Below are 20,208 nucleotides of genomic sequence, written 5' to 3'. Positions count from 1 at the left end.
CTGCACGTCGGGGCCACCGGAGGGCGAGTATATAAGTTTATTATTTTTTAAATATTTTTTAAGTATATATATTAAGTATTTACCCGTGTATAAGCCGAGGGGACGTTTTTCAGCACATTTTTTGTGCTGAAAAACTCGGCTTATACACGAGTATCCTGGGTTCATCAGGACCTAGTTTCTTATCTTTAGTAAGATATATTAAAAGCATGGTTATACGTGGCTTAAACCCAAGATGGGTGACCAGAAGTACAATAAAAATATAGGATAATAGAATAATACTATGATTGAGATTTAAGAACCAAGTCAACTTGTTATAAGGAAATTTACCTTACAACCCCCCACCTCCCCTTTTGAAAGAAGCAGTGTTGCACAGGTTGAACTGAAACTTTATTCGTACAGAAGGCATCAGTGTTGAACATGTTCAGTACTGCTAAAAGGATGCGAGAATTTCCTATGTGCCCTGTTGCTGAAACAAAAAAAGTAAGTGCTACCTGATGACATTTACAGCTTCTGCACAAAAGAAGCCACATACAAGAGTACAAACAAGAACAAAAAGAAAAAGAAACAGCCGATTAAAAGCTTAGGAAGTATTAATTTGGTTAAACAATTTATCTTTTATCACTTGAGACATCAAGCCGTGGATCGCTTCAATTGTTGTTTTGCAGCTGGGGAAGAAAAAAAAAAAGGGAGGAGAATAAGTGATCAATAGATTTCACAAATTCAATCAGGCTGGCTTTACACTTAAAGGGGTTGGCCATTTTACACGTCCTACATTTTGCTCAAAATGATATGGGGCCGGCTGTGGTTTTTTTTTTTCTTACAAAAATTCAACTTTATTAAAACATGGGCCTCATTTGCAAGATTCTATGTCATACACAGGAGCATAACAATCCATCTTAGACCAATTTTTTGGGGTTGACAAAGCTTCTAGGGGCAGGACTCCATACATCATAGTGACATATGATGCATGGAGTTCCAACTTCTTTCCCTAGCAGAAGTGCCAGTACTGTAAACATTATTTGGCAAGGGGGTTCTACTGCAGAAGATAGCCCCTGGGTCTTTTCACACACAAATTAGTTATACTTATGTTAAACTTATGTTGTGCATTTTTGCCCTTTGCAATGCATGGGCCGACATATTCAACAAACTGCATGATTGTGCCATGGATTACAGAAGAGAAGCATCAGTCCTGTGTGTACATATCATAATCACCTACAAAATCATGTTATTTGTTGACAGACATTTTTTATTAATTATTAAATCAGGAAAACAAAAAATTACCTGTCTCTTGTAGCTTTGGCTAGTTTGTCTTCGGACTTTCTGTCATGGGTTTCCAAACCCAACATAAAGCTTCCCCGACCGAGCTGAGCTTCAGATTGTTCTAGCTTCTCAGATAAGTCAAATACCTGTCCTGTTGTGTAGTCTGCATTCTGCGGAGAGGACAGAAAGATGAAACATGAGAAAACATTCAATCTCTAAGCTGTGTACAGGAGTTAAGCTACACTACTCACTACAGGAGAACGAAGAAGCAAAAACCACATAGAAACGGTTTTAATTCATGAAGTATATTACAAAGTTTACTAGTACCACCTGAACTATTCATTTGTGAAATAGAAAAAAAGCTTCAAAGGTTAAGTTACACTTACCATAAGCATGAATTTCTTTAAATAAAAAATCAGTGGCCAAAATGCAGAGATGTCATTTTCTCTATTTTTAATGTGTGACTGTAATTCTGACAGGTATTGTATTTTATACACAGCATATACAGTAACAATCTACCCCACGTGGAAGACAGTGGATGAACTAATCTATAAGATAATTTTCAAAAATTCGGCGAAACCTGATAACTTAAGGAAACATTTGACCTACTGCGTATTTGTGGCATTTATCTACGCCTTGGTTAGAGTGCTTATACTGTGTTGTACAGTTTAATTTTTTGACAGTTCTGTACGATTAGTCATTATGTTTTTGTACATGTATTAGATGTGAATAAAAGTTTGCTAGTTTTGTAACACGCTTCTTTTCTTCTTCATGATACATAATATTACTGCATTAACAGAACGGCCTCAAAAGGCGTTTTATCGTCCATAATTGGAGCGTTTGTAAAATGGATTCCAGTTCATTTGTCTTTTAAGTTGCATGGTTTCTAAGTTGTTTACCCAGACAATAATGAACATCACAGGAGTTAGAAAGCATTACTAAGCACACACTGTTTAACAAGTATCAATTGAGCCAAAATCTCTAATCCAGTCACTCCGCCTGCCCCCAGTTCTTGCAGTGACAATAACAGCCTCAGTAAACACTGCGCTAAATGCTCTTGCCGCTCCCTGAGACTTCAGCATTGTCCGAGAACATAAAAGTATAGCAGTGACGAGGCCGAGAGCTACCTGCAGGGCAAGATACAGGGATTACCTGTGTTTACCAGTCCTTAGAGACACTGGGTCATACAAACAACTAGTTTTAGGATTTAATATGTGCCGTCCCACACACTGTTAGACCACATTCAAGTGACCGTTGTGGGGATGTATATCTGGCAACACGCTCTCTCTTTCCCTGTGTCTACGACAGTGCGGCGCTATTTGGGCGAGCACATGTTGTCTGATCGCGGCCTTACACTACGAGCGGCATTCTCCTCTGTAGTGGGTGGCTGAGAAAGCAATGTGCAAGTAGTTGAGAACGATGAGGATGCCAAGGAGTCCCTAAGGGTATGCCATCACTTTCTATGGAGAGAAACCACTTTAAGGCTTCCTTCACGATTTGCATTTTGGCATAAACCACATAGAAGCCTTGTTCTGGTCTGAAAAGCCAGATTGGGTACATTTAGAAGCTCCCGAAAATGTTTTAAAAGGAGCACTGAGTCGGAAATTTCCTTCCTGGATGTATCTATACTTAAATGCCATTTACATATCTAAGTAAACTGAATAAGCATGTAAATATATTTTACTGTTGCAGCCTATACCATGGTCCAAAACTACAGTCGCTATTGACAGGCGATATGTAGAAATCATTCCCACTAAGCTTGGCCTGTATATAGCCTTTAGCGAGTTCATGGTGGCTACACAACTAAAATGGCTGCCCATGAGGCCCCATCCTAAAGTAGCTTTTGCAGCAGAAATTTACAGCAGGTATCCTGCCCCAATGATGTGGCCGCTGCCTTAAAACAAAGAATTAAATATTAATTGTGGTACTTACCGTTAATAGACTAGAAGAGCTTAGTGTATTAACCCAGTACTTATTCCACAAAAGTTCCAGCAGCTTGCGGTCAAGAGAAGACTTAAAATATGTGACCTCCAAAGCATAATACCTAAATAATATCAAATTAAGAATAAATTATCCAAAGCAGAAAAAAATAAAAATAAATAAAAAATAAAAATTTCAAGAATAAATATGAAAAGAACACGGGTTTCATAGCTGCCAAAGTATAAAATTGCTAGGAAGGAACATGATGAAAATGGGCTCAATCATACCAGAAGCTAGGAATTATAATACGTGCTATATAATTATGTAAACTACATCAACAAGATTATAGCCAAGCCACAGAAGTGTATATTATACAGTAGCAAGATTACCATTGCAGTAGGACAATGGTCACTAGCACTTTCTTACAACTGTTTCAATTATAAAAGAGTTATTTAAGGGCATCTACCACCAGGATGAAGGACTGCATGCAAATGAGCCTGAGGGGCTCCAGGCACTATAGGTGTTAATGGAGCCTGGAGCCCCTCAGGCTCATTTGCATACAGTCTTTCATTGTGGTGGTAGATTTCCTTTAAAAAAAATATGCACCATATACATGTTCTATTGGTTTGGACATTGAATAGGTTAGGTGCATAAACCTGTTATAGGTAAATATGCCTTAAAATGTTGCATAACATGGGGGGCGTGGCTAGCTAATGGCGGGATAGGACGCACAACTGCAGTGCTCCGCTCCGAGACCCGCAGAAATAGAGCAGCAGGCATCCAAAGACCCTGACCGGGGACATGATGGTGGGCAGGGGAGGCAGGAGCGCCGGGAGATCCCGATCCCGAAAGGAAAGTGGGAGTGTGGCCACATTCTTTGAGTCACCAGCAAGCACGCAACAGCCAAGATGGCCGCCGGCACAGAAAACTCCAGCGCTACTGCCCCATCACCGCAGGAGAGCAGGAAGCTGTCGCAGCCAGCAGCTGCAACAGCTACAGTGCCGAGGGAAGGAGGAAAGGAGAAGGGCACACAGAGGGAGGCAGCGCAGTCTGCCCCGGCCCAGGTAGGCGCAGGGGATCGGGCCGTGATGGTGGAGGCCGCAGCTCACCGTGAGCATGCCACGTGGGCCGACATGGCGGCTCCGCCAGAAGAGAGGAGGCCTGACAGGTCACCAGGGAGCTCCCCTGGACATTACAGTCCCCGGCAAGTGAATGCAACCCCCCTTCTCCAACTGTTGCAGGAGGGCTAGCAGGTGCCCATATCATCCCCCCTCAAAAGGACCAACATGGGCTCTCTCAATCAAGCCCTGGGGCTCAGTCTGCCTCATTGGGGGCCTCTCCTTGCTGGGCTTCTGCTCATAGCCCCGTTTCCCCGCTCAATTCCCTTGCTGCTGGCGGCATGGGACAATGGCAGGAGACATCCACACCACCACGGTCCACGCATGATGAGTGGGACTGGAAGTCACACATAATGGCTCTCCCTACCAGAGAAGATCTACAGAGACTCTCCTAGGAAAGATGGAGGCCTCACATAAGAAGGATATGGAGGATATTAAATCGGAGATTAAGCACGTGGGGCACAGGGTCCTAGAATTGGAGGAACATCAGGAAGGTCTGCGTGACGTTATTCATTCTCATAAAGAGGTTATTGCACAACATTCGTCTCAAATTGCAGATATCATGGACCATCTTGATGATATAGAAAATCGTCATAGACGGAATAATTTGAGAATAAGGGGCCTCTCGGAAGAGATCCTGCCATCACAGCTAGAGAATTGGGCCCAGAAATTCTTTGGCAATTTGCTACAAATGCCTCCTAACAAAAAGATCGAAATAGATAGGATCCACCGTACTCTTGGCCCGCGTTCCTCAGATCCTAAACGTGTACGAGATGTCATCTGCCGTATACATTTTTATAAGGATAAAGAATGAATCTTACAACATGCCAGGGACTCTGGTGGACTGCAACATGGGGACTCGCCCTTACTGATCTTGCCAGATCTTGCTCGACGTACGCTATTCCTCAGAAAAGCTCTCAAGCCTTTACTGCAATTGCTAAGAGATCGCGACATCTTATATAGATGGGGATATCCCTTTCAACTGCTGGCCAAAAAGGATGGGAAGAGTGCATCTTTCAGACGTCTGGGAGATTTGCCTGGTTTCCTAGGAACTTTTGAACTCCCGATGGTGTCCCTGCCAGACTGGCCGCGTCCGGCCTCTTTGCCGGTGTCCCCTCCAAGGGAACAATGGAACAAGGTCCCGCCGAAACAACAGCGAGACTCCAAGAGATCCAGAAGTGCTACCTTTGCGGGTCAACCCTGAAACCTTGAGCTAAGCATGTAGTTGAAGTTCTAGAGAAATATTGTTAGCTTAACGCTTTTGTAGATATCCCTGGTTGTACCGCCAATAGGGAGATGGTTTAAAATGCAAACATGGATTTGCTGAAACAAATGCCTGCTGCCTTTATATCTGGCCTGAGAGGCCGTGTGTTCTTCTTTTCATAGGGTCCGGTGCTAATGCACGACCGTCAAAAGTTTTTGCCCAAGTTCCCAAGTAGGGTTGGCGACATATAGTGTTGCCTAGTGTATAACACTGTAGTGTAGAATAGTATAGAATACGAGTTACCCTGGTCTAACACCTGGTCTATTGACTGGGAACCAGGGAACCCAGAAGTTCTTATTTGTTGGTAGTTATATTATTTGTGAAACCCCGGTCTGTCTTTGTTCGTCTTGTAAGTAACGTCTAGTCCCTGTCTTCCTATCCCCCCCTTTTAATTATTAGTCTCTCTCTTTCTTGCTTAGGCCGTGTACAGGCGATCCTACCACTAGCTTAGAATGACTAATTTATCCTTCGCCACATTTAACGCTAGGGGCCTGAATAGCCCAGGAAAAAGAGGGCAAATCCTTTATGGATTCCATAAAAAACGTGTGTAAATAGTCATGTTTCAAGAAACTCATTTTAAGACCTCCTGTCGCAATAAATTTTATAACACTTGGTTCCATGCACCAAACCCAGTACAGAAGTCCAAAGGGGTCTCTGTGGCATTTCACTCCTCCTTCTCTCCACAGATCCTAGATTCTAGGGTGGATCAGGAAGGCAGATTTCTCTTCCTAAAAATTTCTGTCGCAGGCTCTATTTATACTCTGGCTAATGTTTATTTCCCTAATGTAGGACAAATTGCATATGGTATCCATCTCCTGGAGGATTTGGCGGGCTTTGCTGGAGGTTCGGACATCATTCTTGGCGGCGATTTGAATGTACCACTTGATCCAGACCTTGACACGTCTGAAGGTAAGTCCTCAATCTCATTTGCAGCCACCCGTAGACTAAGACAGGAGTTAGCTAAACTAAATTTAGTGGATCTCTGGAGAATACTGCACCCGGCACAAAGGGATTATAGTCACTATTCTAGTGTGCATAACACGTATAGCCGTATTGATACACTCCTGGTCTCTCATTCCCTCCTTGATCTCAGCCCTACTTGCTCTATCGATTCCATAATTTGGTCTGACCACGCGCCGGTAATGGGTGCTATAAGACCTTATCCTCAAAGGAGGAAGACATTCTCCTGGCGGCTTAACGATCATCTATTAACCCCTTAAGGACGGAGGGTTTTCCGGCTCATTTCTCGCTCTCCAACTTCAAAAATCCATAACTTTTTCATTTTTACGTGTACAGACCTGTGTGAGGGCTTATTTTGTGCGTAACAAATTTTACTTTCCCGTAATGTTATTTATTTTAACATGCCGTGTACTGCGAAGCTGAAAAAAAATTCCAAATGTGGAAAAATTGGAAAAAAACCGCACGTGCGTCACGTTCTTGTGGGCTCAGTTTTTACGACTTTCACTCTTCGCTCCAAATAACACGCCTACTTTATTCTTTGGTTCGGTGCGATCGCGGTGATACCAAATTCATATAGGTTTTATTGTGTTTTAATACATTTTCAAAAATTAAACGAATGTGTACAAAAAAGAAAAAAAATTTTTTGCCATCTTCTGACGCTAATAACTTTTTCATACTTTGGCGCACGGAAATGTGTGAGGGGTCATTTTTTGCGAAATGAGGCGACGTTTTCATTGCTACCATTTTGAGGTCTGTGCGACATTTTGATCATTTTTTATTTCATTTTTTATGTTATGTAAAAAGGTGTAAAAGTCGCATTTCGGACATTTGGGCGCCATTTCCCGCCTCGGAGGTCACCGCCGGCCGTAACCGTTTTTATATTTTGATAGATCGGGCATTTTGGGACGCGGCGATACCTAATATGTCTGTGATTTTTACTGTTTGTTATGTTTTATATCCGTTCTAGGGAAAGGGGGGTGATTTGAACTTTTAATATTTTATTAATTTTTTTTATTTTTTAAACTTTTTTTTTTCTTTTTTTTTTCACTATTTTTTAGACCATCTAGGGTACAATAACCCTAGATGATCAGATCGCTCCTACCATATACTGCAATACTACAGTATTGCAATATATGGCGTTTTTGCAGGTCTTACATTACAATGAGCCACTGGCTCATTGTAACGAACCTGCATAAACCATGTAGCCTCGTGTCAAGAGAAGACCCGAGGCTACCATGGTAACCGATCGCCGCCCCCCGATGACGTTCGGGGGCGTGGCGATCGAAAAAAAGATGGCGGCGCCCGCGCGCCGCCGTCTTTTAAACGCCGCCCGCGACTTTGCGGGCGGCGTTTAGAGGGTTAATAGCCGCGATCGGTGCAAGCACCGACCGCGGTTATTAGCGGTGGGGGTTTTGTGCAAAATGCAAAAACCCCCACCTCTGTATGAAGAGGACTCAGCCCGTGAGCCCTCTTCATACTTCCCTTATACCTCTGCGCCGTAGAGCTACGGCGCAGAGCGTTAAGGGGTTAAAAGATGCCCTGTGCTCGGCTGAGGTCAAGGAGGCTATAGAGCGTTTTAAGAATGGCAACCCTATTGATTATAATAATGCTCCGCTAATGTGGGAGGTGCTAAAATGCGAACTTCGCAGAATTTTTATGTCACACGGGGCTAGAATTAAGCGGCAAAATGCGTCCAAACTTAGATCCTTACTAGCTACTCTGGCCTCTCTTGAGTCTGCAAATAAAGTTCAGAGGTCTGATGTTCTGAGAGCAGAATTATCCTCAGTTAGGCAACAAATCTTGCAAATATTAGACCAGAAAACCCTATGTGCAAGGGATCGCCTAAAATTTGGCTTCTTTGAGTATGGCAACAAATGTGGCAAGTGGTTATCTAGGGCCCTGCATCCCAGACTACTATCTTCAAGGGTTATGTCTATCAATTCGCCAACTAATGGCATGATTTTCAACCCTTCTGGAATTTTGGAGGAATTCAGGAAATTTTATGAATCCCTATATAATTTACCAATGCAGGAAGATGCGGATAAAAGGGAGGCCATAGCTGCATACTTGTCCAAATATGCCCCAAAACGTATATCACAGCAGTTGGCTCAGGGCTTGGAGTTCACATCTGAGGAACTTGCTCAGGTGATTAAGGAATTGAAAGTGGGTAAGAGTCCGGGACCGGACGGCTTTTCTCCGCGCTTCTACAAAACGCTGAAAATGGATATAATTGAACCCCTCCTCTCCTCCTACAATGCGATAGCTAAGGGGGCTACTTTTCCAAAGCAATCCCTAATGGCGCATATATCTGTGATTCCAAAACCCGGGAAGGACGTCACCCTTTGTGCCAATTTCAGACCCATCTCTCTCATAAACATAGATATTAAAATATACTCTAAATTACTGGCGCAACGCCTGCAAACATTAATTCCAGGTCTTATACATAAGGAGCAGGTGGGGTTTGTCCCAGGCAGAGAAGCCAGGGACAATACTATCAAAACAGTGTCATTGATGAACGCTGCCCAAAGGCAGAAGATCCCCATGTGCCTGCTCTCTGTTGATGCCGAAAAGGCATTTGACAGAGTAAGTTGGAACTTCATGGAACAGACACTCAGGCAGATAGGTCTTGGCCCCCTCATGCTAGCTCGTATAATGGCCCTCTACCAGAACCCGACGGCGATGGTCAGGGTGAATGGGGATCTTACTACCCCGTTTGCCATAAGCAACGGAACCCGCCAGGGGTGCCCCTTATCACCACTGCTCTACATCTTAGTGATGGAATCATTGGCAAACGCCATTAGAACTAATAAATCTATCAAGGGCCTCAAGCTGGGAGGGCTCCGTCATAAAATGGCCATCTTCGCGGATGATTTATTATTTATCACTCAACCACGCACAACGCTTCCGTCAGTAATGGCAGAGTTTAAAATCTTCTCTGAACTTTCTAACTTTAAAGTAAACCTCACGAAGTCCGAACTGCTTAATGTAAACCTGCCTGACAATGCGGTGGGGGATATTAAGAATGAGTTCCCCTTTCGATGGGCCGAAAAAGTCATCACGTACCTGGGGATAAAAATCCCGACGGATTTATCTTGCCTCTTTCAGGATAACTATCAGCCCCTTCTGGTGTCACTAGAGATGGAGCTCCTTGCCTGGAAGCGCCTTCCGCTCTCATGGTTCGGAAGGATTAGTGTAATTAAAATGGATTTCCTGCCGAAAATACTCTATTTCTTCCAAACTATACCCCTCCAAATAGCCCCTTCCTTCCTTAGTAGACTTAAAAGGGTGATCTCAGGTTTTATATGGGATTCCTCTAGACCTCGGATGGCCCACACTTTACTTACTAGGCCTAAAGAGATGGGAGGGGCGGGCTTGCCGGACTTGGGACTATACCATGAGGCCTCTATGCTGACTTGCATAGTAGATGCAGCCTTGAATTCGTCTTCCAAGCTCTGGGTGACGCTGGAGGCTTCTTTGAACTTGTCGCCTCTGATGCCATCTCTCTGGCTTTCCCCGGTAGACCGCAACACATCCTCTCCCTGCACACCCCTATATAGGATACTGCTAGGCAGTTGGGACAGAATGAGGAAACGACATAAACTGACATCCATCCCGGGCCCCATGTCTCCAATATTTCTAGATGCTAGGTGCCCCCTACGAGATATGAATCCTGAAATATTCGGTCTACCGTTAAACGGGGTAGTACAAGTACGACACGCACTAAAAGGCCGCGACATACATTCTCTGGAAGGGTGGTTCCCCGCTGAAATGAGAGGCAGCAGATGGTTTATGGCTAATCAATTGAGCAGCTTCCTACAATCCCTGGGGCACACACAATCCCTTACAAGGGAACTAACATTTATAGAACAAATTTTTACGAATAAAGAACCTCCTAGGCATCTAATATCTATGGTCTATGGGTGGCTGGTGAGAGAGAGGACTAAAAATACGCCAGTCCCGTACAGACAAGCTTGGGAACGGGCGCTGAACAAAACATTTACTGAAGAGGATTGGGATAAGGAGTCTGTCTTAACTCATAAACTCTCTGTCTCGTCACAAATACAGGAGACTAACTTTAAAATCGTCGCCAGATGGTACCGAATTCCAGAGAGGCTGCATAAGATGTTCCCTGAGGTGTCTGATATGTGTTGGAGATGTGACAGGGAACGTGGTTCCATGTTACATATCTGGTGGTCTTGCCCTTGGGTGAGTGGTCTGTGGGAGGCGGTCTTTGCACTTTACAATAAATTATGGTCGGACTCGGTTGCACCGATCCCAGAGATCGGGCTATTATCTATGATCCCTGGCTCTATCTCTGTGATAAAGAAAGGCTTTCTGAGACACTGCATTGCCGCCACTCGACAGATCATTCCCAGACTATGGAAGTCAAGCGTAAGTCCCTCAAGGGCCCAGTGGGCGGAAGCCTTAAATCATATTATGAGAATGGAGGAGATGAGAGCCGTGGAGGGACTGGCGGACTCTCAGATGGAGAAATACACCAGGGTATGGTCCCCATGGATCGACTTTCGCAGTTCGGCAGAATTTGCCACTTGGATAGAAACAGGTGGTGGACGCATGGCCTGAGTGAGAAATTTTCCCTTTTCTTCTTACCATTCCCTCTTACCCGGTGTGTTTTCCCCTCCCTATCTACATCCCCTTCCCCTCTGTATACCGCTATGTGTTTTCCTATGGTTCCCCACGTCGTAAATGTTTAATGTGGTTCGAGTTGTTAATAATTGTTTAGTAACATAGACTTTCTCTCCAGTTTCCTTGCTCAATGCACTAAAGGAGACAACTTTCAACTAGGTATAATTATCGTTTTGAGAGGTGCGGAATGCATTTTGTAATGCAAATGAATACTGGACACGCCAAAGTTATGTGTGTATATGCCTTGAAAGCTTATATTCTGAAATTTTACTGTGATTCAATGACAAGTCTATGTATGTTGATACTAATTACTTTTAATAAAGTTTATTGAACAGAAAATGTTGCATAACATTACAATAAACTTACTGTTTACAGTGCACGCCAAAATCTTCTATTTTATTCAAGGGGATAGTTTGATATTCTGATGGACCTTCATCTGGAGGCTTGTATCCCTAATAATCAGAAAGTAAGCAGTTTGTATATGAAATTTAAAAATAAACATATTATACCTGCTAACTACTTATATTGTATATATCATCCAATAAGCATCTGCAGATGTGCTACAAGTGCAATTACTACAAAACATATTACCTTGGGGTAAGTTCTGAAAGCTCCAAGATTGACTTTTCCTGCAGATATTGTCCTGGTTGGGTCGATCTAAGGAAGATAGTGTAATGGTTATCATTGTGTATCACACACTGATATTTTTGTAGACCTTCTTTTATTGAAAGGTTCTGCTGATATATTTCCTAAGTTATTGCAATACCAGGATTTAGACTTCAATAATAAAACTTCATATAGTGTCATAAATCGCTGTAGTGATTTTTAATTTCGTGCAAACTGACCAATAAAATTGATAAAATTACAATACTGACCTGCACTCTGCTGCGTTTCCTACTAACTTTGGAGTCCGAGTGCGGTTTAGCATGGATATTTTGAAAATTACCAATATTGAATCATTACAATAGTACAGGCGGTCCCCTACTTAAGGACACCCGACTTACAGACAACCCATAGTTACAGACAGACCCCTCTGCCCACTGTGACCTCTGGTGAAGCTCTCTGGATGCTTTACTATAGTCCCAGACTGCAATGATCAGCTGTAAGATGCCTGTAATGAAGCTTTATTGATAATTCTTGGTCCAATTACACCAAAAATTTTGAAACTGCAATTGTTACTGGGGCAAAAGAAAAAAAATTGTCTAGAACTTCCATTATAAAATATACAGTTTCGACTTACATACAAATTCAACTTAAGAACAAACCTCCAGACCCTATCTTGTATGTAACCCGGGGACTGCCTGTACTTCAAATCTGATGCCTACTATATGGCTGCAGATTAGGAGACTACAATACACCAACATGGATTAGTTTAAAGTTTAATTTCATCCCAAAGAAGAATTCCTCATCAGGTATAAAAGAAATGACACTCACCACTACAGCAACAAAAGGCTCCTGGAATTGCTGATTTAGCATTTGAGTGCTGACATCTATTCCTGAAAGCCAGCAGCCATAGCCAGGATGACTGTGGTACCATCCAATGGCATTTTCAAGTCTTCCAACCTGAGAAAGAGAAAGCAATTAGTAAAGTGTCTGCTGCCCTCTAGTGGCCCATTCATGCTATCCAAATTCAGGTTTTATCTTGGCTAAACAACGAGTTAATGCTCTAGACTTGGATTTCAAGTGTCCAATGCCTTATTTCTTTGGAGGAGAGGAAAGAGAAAAAAATTGGGCAAAATTCAGCCCATCCACTTTATTTTCCTCTATTTATATTCGCCAATACCATAATCATAACTCAAATTACCATGGAGATTTTGTTTAAAGGGAACCTACCCACATATCTACCTATAAAGGTAGATCGGGTGGTAGGTGGATAAATGGGATGTGAGGATAGCCCTTTTAAGGGCTAATCCACACGTCCCCGCTATCTTTTGCTAACTTTTATTTTGCAAATATGTAAATTTTGTAAAGTGGTTCCTGGGGCATGGAGTCGCCGGAGCTGAGGCTACACAGCGCGGCTACTCCATGCCCCTGTAGCCTCTTTGTTCCTCCAACAAAAATCCTCGTCTGAGAATCCTGCCGTCTGCGCAGAACAGCAGGCCCGGGGCTGCACGGTCTCTGCTCCAAAGCTGGAGCCACTGCGCATACGGCAGGATTCTCAGACGAGGGCGCGCAACTACGAGCTCCGGCTACTCCACACCCCAGTAGCCGCTTTACAAAATTTACATATTTGCCGAATTAAAGTTAGCAAAAGATAGCGGGGACGTGAGGATTAGCCCTTAAAAGGGCTAGCCTCACGTCCTATAGATCCGCCTACCACCCGATCTACCTTTATAGGTAAATATGTGGTGGTAGGTTCCCTTTAAGGTATACGTGTCAGAATTCAATAAATACTGATGAGAAAGTGATTTCTTGCAAGCATGGCCCTCACTTTTGTTTCATCTGACCATGTTATTACTCTGTAATGACCTTATTTTATTTGTATATAACCCCATACATAAAGCGCTGCAGAATATGTTGGTGCTATATAAATGTATGTACATTGATTGGGGAGATTTATCATTAGGCAGAATTTTGAGCAGTTGTCTATGTGTTAGACTGGCAGGTTTCCAGCAGTCTGATTTATAGTGCGGTGTATGTGCAGTGTTATATGCCTTCTGATGTGACCATCAGCTGTGTGTGATCTATGCGAATAGACTGCACCAGTCGCACGTATGTTTTACATCCGCTCAATTTCAACTTTTTTGCATAGGAAATTCTCAGATACCTCAAACATAAAATTGAGCAAAAACTTACTTCAAAATTGAGCAAGTTGGAGATAAATCTACCTGTAGTAGCAATGGACCCACACACACACCCCCTCCTATGTGCTGTATTTTTGCGATTAAATTTGCGTTCTTTTGAAAATTCTCAGTTGCTAAATGTGGTGTTGCACACACTGTGCTGTAATTTTTCTGCCATTGTGTGACTCTAGAGTTGCGTTTTTTTCTCGCTAAAAAGAGAATCTGTGTGCTCTATATAAATAAAGGAAATAATTTTATTGATGTCCATGACAAAAACCAAGTGTGAATTGCATCCAGTGACTAAATAGCTAGCAATGAAGTCATTTTGGTAACTTTCATTTATGAACCCTGGAGAACAGTAGTCCCCAAGTATCCTGTTACATGGGGTGGTTGGGTTCATGCCTGAGCAGTACTCCATTCACTTCTATGGGTCTGGCAGAACGCTACTCGGCTGTTGGTCAGCACACGTCCAAAAACAACAGCCATGTGGCATAGAATAGGAATGAATATAGCGGTGCTCTTGTGCTTGTCTGCACCACCACCCCACTTACACAGGGATTTGGAGACTCCAAGTGATCGCTGAGAGTCAGTTGCCAAACAATTATATCTGGTGCATACAAATAAGAGCTATAAATGGGAAAATGCACCCTTAAAGTCACATCCTAATGAATACTTCACCTCTATGAAAAAAAAGTATACAATATAATGAGAATGTAGTATTGTTCAATGACACTACCTGCTTGGCATTTTCTATATATGCCGCCATGTATTCATAGGCAGCAGCCTGTGCGTTCACTCGAGTTTCAGTTCCTTCCACTGGTAAAGCAAAGCTATCCATAATAATCATGGTTTCTCCATCCACCTTTCCCAACATCAGACCCATCACCTCCAGGTTTCCTCCCGATCTGGCGTGCATGACCATTTTCAGCAGTGCCAGGGCAGACACTTTGCAGTACTTGAAGTAATGATGACTGTAAGGCAAGGGACAAAAGGTCAAAACCGGAGAAGCTAAATAGATACAAGTACATTTAGGAACAAAAGGATTTCCTTGTAATAATATTTAAAACTTTTATGAAAAGTTCAGAAATACTGTATATCCTACAGCAAGAGTAGTCATGAAGCCCTGCATGCCAGGATTGTATGGTCAAAAAGATACAATAAAAAAACTATTTTATTAGTTTGTTTAATGTTATGGACTTATTATACTAAAAACAGAAATTTTTACAACACAAGTCTTTATTTCTATAGCGCCATCATATTCTGCAGCACATTACTGATCATGGGGACATACACTCACCAGCCACTTTATTAGGTACACCTGTCCAACTGCTCGTTAACACTTAATTTCTAATCAGCCAATCACATGGCGGCAACTCAGTGCATTGAGGCATGTAGACATGGTCAAGACAATCTCCTGCAGTTCAAACCGAGCATCAGTATGGGGAAGAAAGGTGATTTGAGTGCCTTTGAACGTGGCATGGTTGTTGGTGCCAGAAGGGCTGGTCTGAGTATTTCAGAAACTGCTGATCTACTGGGATTTTCACGCACAACCATCTCTAGGCTTTACAGAGAATGGTCCGAAAAAGAAAAAACATCCAGTGAGCGGCAGTTCTGTGGGCGGAAATGCCTTGTTGATGCCAGAGGTCAGAGGAGAATGGGCAGACTGGTTCGAGCTGATAGAAAGGCAACAGTGACTCAAATCGCCACCCGTTACAACCAAGGTAGGCAGAAGAGCATCTCTGAATGCACAGTACGTCGAACTTTGAGGCAGATGGGCTACAGCAGCAGAAGACCACACCGGGTGCCACTCCTTTCAGCTAAGAACAGGAAACTGAGGCTACAATTTGCACAAGCTCATCGAAATCTGACAGTAGAAGATTGGAAAAACGTTGCCTGGTCTGATGAGTCTCGATTTCTGCTGCGACATTCGGATGGTAGGGTCAGAATTTGGCGTCAACAACATGAAAGCATGGATCCATCCTGCCTTGTATCAACGGTTCAGGCTGGTGATGGTGGTGTCATGGTGTGGGGAATATTTTCTTGGCACTCTTTGGGCCCCTTGGTACCAATTGAGCATCGTTGCAACGCCACAGCCTACCTGAGTATTGTTGCTGACCATGTCCATCCCTTTATGACCACAATGTACGCAACATCTGATGGCTACTTTCAGCAGAATAATGCGCCATGTCATAAAGCTGGAATCATCTCAGACTGGTTTCTTGAACATGACAATGAGTTCACTGTACTCAAATGGCCTCCACAGTCACCAGATCTCAATCCAATAGAGCATCTTTGGGATGTGGTGGAACAGGAGATTCGCATCATGGATGTGCAGCCGACAAATCTGCGGCAACTGTGTGATGCCATCATGTCAATATGGACCAAAATCTCTGAGGAATGCTTCCAGCACCTTGTTGTATCTATGCCATGAAGAATTGAGGCAGTTCTGAAGGCAAAAGGGGGTCCAACCCGTTACTAGCATGGTGTACCTAATAAAGTGGCCGGTGAGTGTATATAGAACAGTCAGGTGAAATGATAGGAATGACGTCCTTGCTAGAAAGAGCTTACAATCTACACATCAAAAGGGGACGGACGTGGATGTGGTTGGATGCCGGCTGGTGTGGTTAGCCTTAGAACCGAAATACAACAGCCTCTTTTCCCACTGTGACCCCTGCCTTAAAGGGGTTGTCCTGTTATTTATATCAATCTTTAACACTTGAACGGCTGGTAGTTGTCAGTGAAGCCGCAGCTTAGATTCTCCTGCTACAGGAACACAAAGGGAGCGGATCCTTCCATATTATTTCAACTCATTTTCATATTTACATCAGGCCAAACAGATAACAATGGTCTATCCTGCAAATAGATCAGCCATATAATTTACTGGCCAATGCCTTTTAAAGGAAATCTACCATCAAAATACATCATGATAAACCAGGGACACTTACTCATAGATCCCGGCACCGAGACTGCGGTAATGTTCTAATATTTGTTACCCATGGTCTATGCCATTCTAAAAGTCAACTTTTAAAATTATTCCTAAGGGATCCTGGCGCTGTGAAGAGAGCCTCTCAATGCTCTAGCTTCACAGGCTGTAGCACTGTCTGGCCCTCCTGATATAATTTCACAACTGTAGAGAAATTTTAACACACAGTGGGGGGGGGGGGGGTTCAGGGAGCGGGGTTTACTACAGCATAAAGGGGCCTTGGTAACACTGAAGTCAAGCTCTCCTCACTTCAGAATGCCCTCTTCACTGTAATCGATGGTTCTACATTCAGACACATAAATAACCAGGTCTCCTTCATTTTGAGGTGAGGGGAGCTTGACCTCAATGCTGAACTCTCCACCTCCATGAAGTTATAAAAACAATTTGCAACTCAATACAAAAGTAGATTTTCTGGATGATGCCACCACACAGCACCATGAAAGAAACATCATCTGGAAGGTGTTCATCTGCTTCACAACATACTGGTAACGGTTAATTACGTCAATTTCTGATGACAGGTTCCCTTTAGAGCAGTGGTGGCGAACCTATGGCACTGGTGCCAGAGGTGGCACTCAGAGCCCTTTCTGTGGGCACCCAGGGCTTCATGCCAACAGAGAGTTTTCCAGACAGGACTCAAAGCTTTCTCCTGTGGTCCAAGACAGACCAGGATGTGGCATGCTCAGTGCCATTTTAAAGCAATATCCTTTGCTGCCAGGACTACAGGAGAGGTGTGGATAGATATGGGCTATCGTTGGAGCTCCTGCTCTGGGTCCCCTGATTCTTTCTCTTCAGTGGATCCTGGAGGGAATCAAAATTTCTCCATTACCTTAATATTGTATTGGTGAACTCAGGACACCAATAAATGAGATACAGCAGGGATCAATAAGTTACTACTTAAATTGTCATGTTGGCACTTTGTGACATGTAAATGGGTATTGGTTGTAGTTTGGGCACTCTGTCTGCAAAAGGTTCGCCATCACTGCTTCAGAGGATACATGAGTTTTCATACAAGTAAAAACAACCTCTAAAACATCACTGATAGGTTTTTTTTAAGGATTTCCATCCCATTTTCCCTCAAGAGCTTCTTGCTGTTGATTTTAAACGTATGAATGTGTAGATTCGGTAGTAGGACTCCTCTGCTGGTTACAACACTTCCCTACTATTGAACCATTACCATGTAATGCGATGCAGGATATGAAGTTGTTATATAAAGATTATTATTATATAGTTCCATTCATAAGCAGCCACAGGACCTCCCCATTAACAGGAGACCCTCAACCAAACAGATTATATCCCCTTTCCCATGCCCAAAAATAATCTGGTGCAGTATTACTGTGTAGTGAAGCATCTGCGTAACCCTGATACACAAACTGCCGGACCACTCACAAAATGGGACATTTCCTAAAATGATTCCTTCCTGTACTATGCAGGAGATACATTGCAGCACATCTGCTGTGTATATATCATACGTGCGGATAAGAGTTGGCCGTAGCAACAGATCACATCACAATTGTCAGACCCAAAATCAGGTTGCTAAGGGCAACAGCACAGGGTTATAAAGACATAACAACACAGCGGCCATGTCGTTTAGCTCTCTGTGCTCCCAGCCTCCTCCTATCTCCTTCCATATTCCCGTGTATCAGCCCGTCCTCCCCGCTGTCACCCACCCCGCAGCCGGCGGGCGGCTCAGCACTTACTCCTTAGTCCAGGGTTTGGCGGCCAAGATCTCCTGCTGCTGCTTCTTGTCATACTTGTAGATCTCATCGATGCTTTGCACCTCCTGCATGTTATTGGAGAGCTCCCAGGTCTTCTGGGCCACACTGCTGCCGGCCGCCATCTTACCGGAGCCGTCACACAACAGCTGCAAGTGCGCATGTCACTTACCGGTATCAAGACGGAGGGCGGAAGGGGGGGTATTATATATAAATGTATATATTATATATCGATTCCGTGTTTTATTTTTCTCATTGAGGCTATACTGTTTAAAAATAAATAAATAAATAAATAAAGATCTACTCGCTGTACTAGATATCGTGACGGGTTGTTTGCTAATTTTACTCCCCCTTTTTGTATAATGGTATGATCCTCTGAGCCCGAGAACATGAACTGTAGGAAGAGCTTTGAGATAGGAGCGCCACCTAGTGACCATTCAGATTACTGACACCAGCACTGTAATTTCACCATCTTTATAGAGAACCAATTTGGGGTAGTTACTGTATCTGCAGGTGGCTATTGTTTGTTGATGTGTTTTATTTCTATATGTATTATTTACGGATGTATCTGGTTCGGTGAAGTCTGTACTTGGTTCAGTTCGCCTGTGGAATGTGCAGAGTGCGCCAGATTCATCAAAACTGGTGCACACTCCTCATTAATCTGGTTCTCCCTACACTGCTCCGAAAGTGTGCAGCATTTTTTAGCGCACTTTGTTCATGCTGCAGAATTGAGGCGCAGACAGAAATATGTTAGTAATAAATGTTGCACACAGTCCAACTAAGCACTAACCCGCCCCTTTAGGTGCACATTTTTTCTGCCTTGTCAGTCTAAGTGCAGCCACAACACAAAACTGGCGCAGACACTTTATAAATACAGGTGCATGCAGTTTGTATGTTCTTTTTAGTACAAAGTCAGACAGAAAATTAGCGCCAACACTTTAATAATTTGGGTCAATGAGGTAGATGTATATACAACTGTAAGTAAACAAGCCAGGTGATGTATCATGCTGGGTGAAGTATCTGGGCTAGTTTACAGCTGTGGAGTCTACTTTAGACCCACTGTTATTTTAGTCTAGTTTACATCCAACTTTCCCGGAGCTCATGTCCCTTTTTTGGAACCCTGAATGAATGTGGCGCACAGCATTTCAGGCAGAAATGATTCCAGAATTCTTGTGTACACAGATTGATAAATCTTACCCAATATGCAATATTAAAGGAGATAATCTCCTGTTTAATATGACAGTAGAACTGAGTTTCTAGGTGTCATGATTATGAATAATATAACCTTTGTAACTGTCTTTTCACAGTAGGTCTTATTTTCAGAGAAAAACATATGATGCAAAGCATGTAAGACAGTTTAATGCCAGTAGTCTTGTGTGTTTATGTTATTTTATGCATCCCTGTAAGCATCACTGTGTGTATTGTCTCTGTATTGTTACATCACTGTGTGTATTATCTCTTCACTGTAACATCATTCTTTATATTATTCCTGTACTGTCACATCACTGCATATATTATCCCTGTAGTGTGACATCACTGTGTGTATTATCTCTGTACTGTG

General features: G+C 43.0%; 1 protein-coding gene across 1 annotated transcript; it reads right to left on the bottom strand.

Annotated features, from left to right (window-relative positions):
• Positions 1-370: 370 nt before the first annotated feature.
• On the bottom strand, positions 371-18,817 carry COPS5 (COP9 signalosome subunit 5). The gene is made up of 8 exons (XM_072151779.1): positions 18,633-18,817; positions 14,689-14,923; positions 12,604-12,732; positions 11,761-11,826; positions 11,536-11,621; positions 3,193-3,304; positions 1,282-1,430; positions 371-665 (listed from the first exon to the last, which is right to left on the bottom strand). Exons 1-8 carry the CDS (start codon positions 18,770-18,772, stop codon positions 581-583), a joined length of 1,002 nt encoding a protein of 333 aa, XP_072007880.1. The 5' UTR covers positions 18,773-18,817; the 3' UTR covers positions 371-580.
• Between the last annotated feature and the right edge of the window lie 1,391 nt (positions 18,818-20,208).

This window comes from Engystomops pustulosus, chromosome 5, assembly GCF_040894005.1.
Source record: "Engystomops pustulosus chromosome 5, aEngPut4.maternal, whole genome shotgun sequence".
Lineage (NCBI taxonomy): Eukaryota > Metazoa > Chordata > Amphibia > Anura > Leptodactylidae > Engystomops > Engystomops pustulosus.
Note: the sequence above shows the minus strand (reverse complement) of the source record. Positions and strands in the feature narration are given on the sequence as shown.

Excerpts from the sequence above, each read along its gene's own strand:
- COPS5 (XM_072151779.1), bottom strand. The coding sequence starts at position 18,772 with ATGGCGGCCGGCAGCAGTGTGGCCCAGAAGACCTGGGAGCTCTCCAAT. Across the intron at positions 14,924-18,632 it reads GCCAAACCCTGGACTAAGGA|TCATCATTACTTCAAGTACT; the intron begins GTAAGTGCTGAG and ends CTTGCCTTACAG. Across the intron at positions 3,305-11,535 it reads TTTGGCGTGCACTGTAAACA|GTATTATGCTTTGGAGGTCA; the intron begins GTAAGTTTATTG and ends GATATTATTTAG.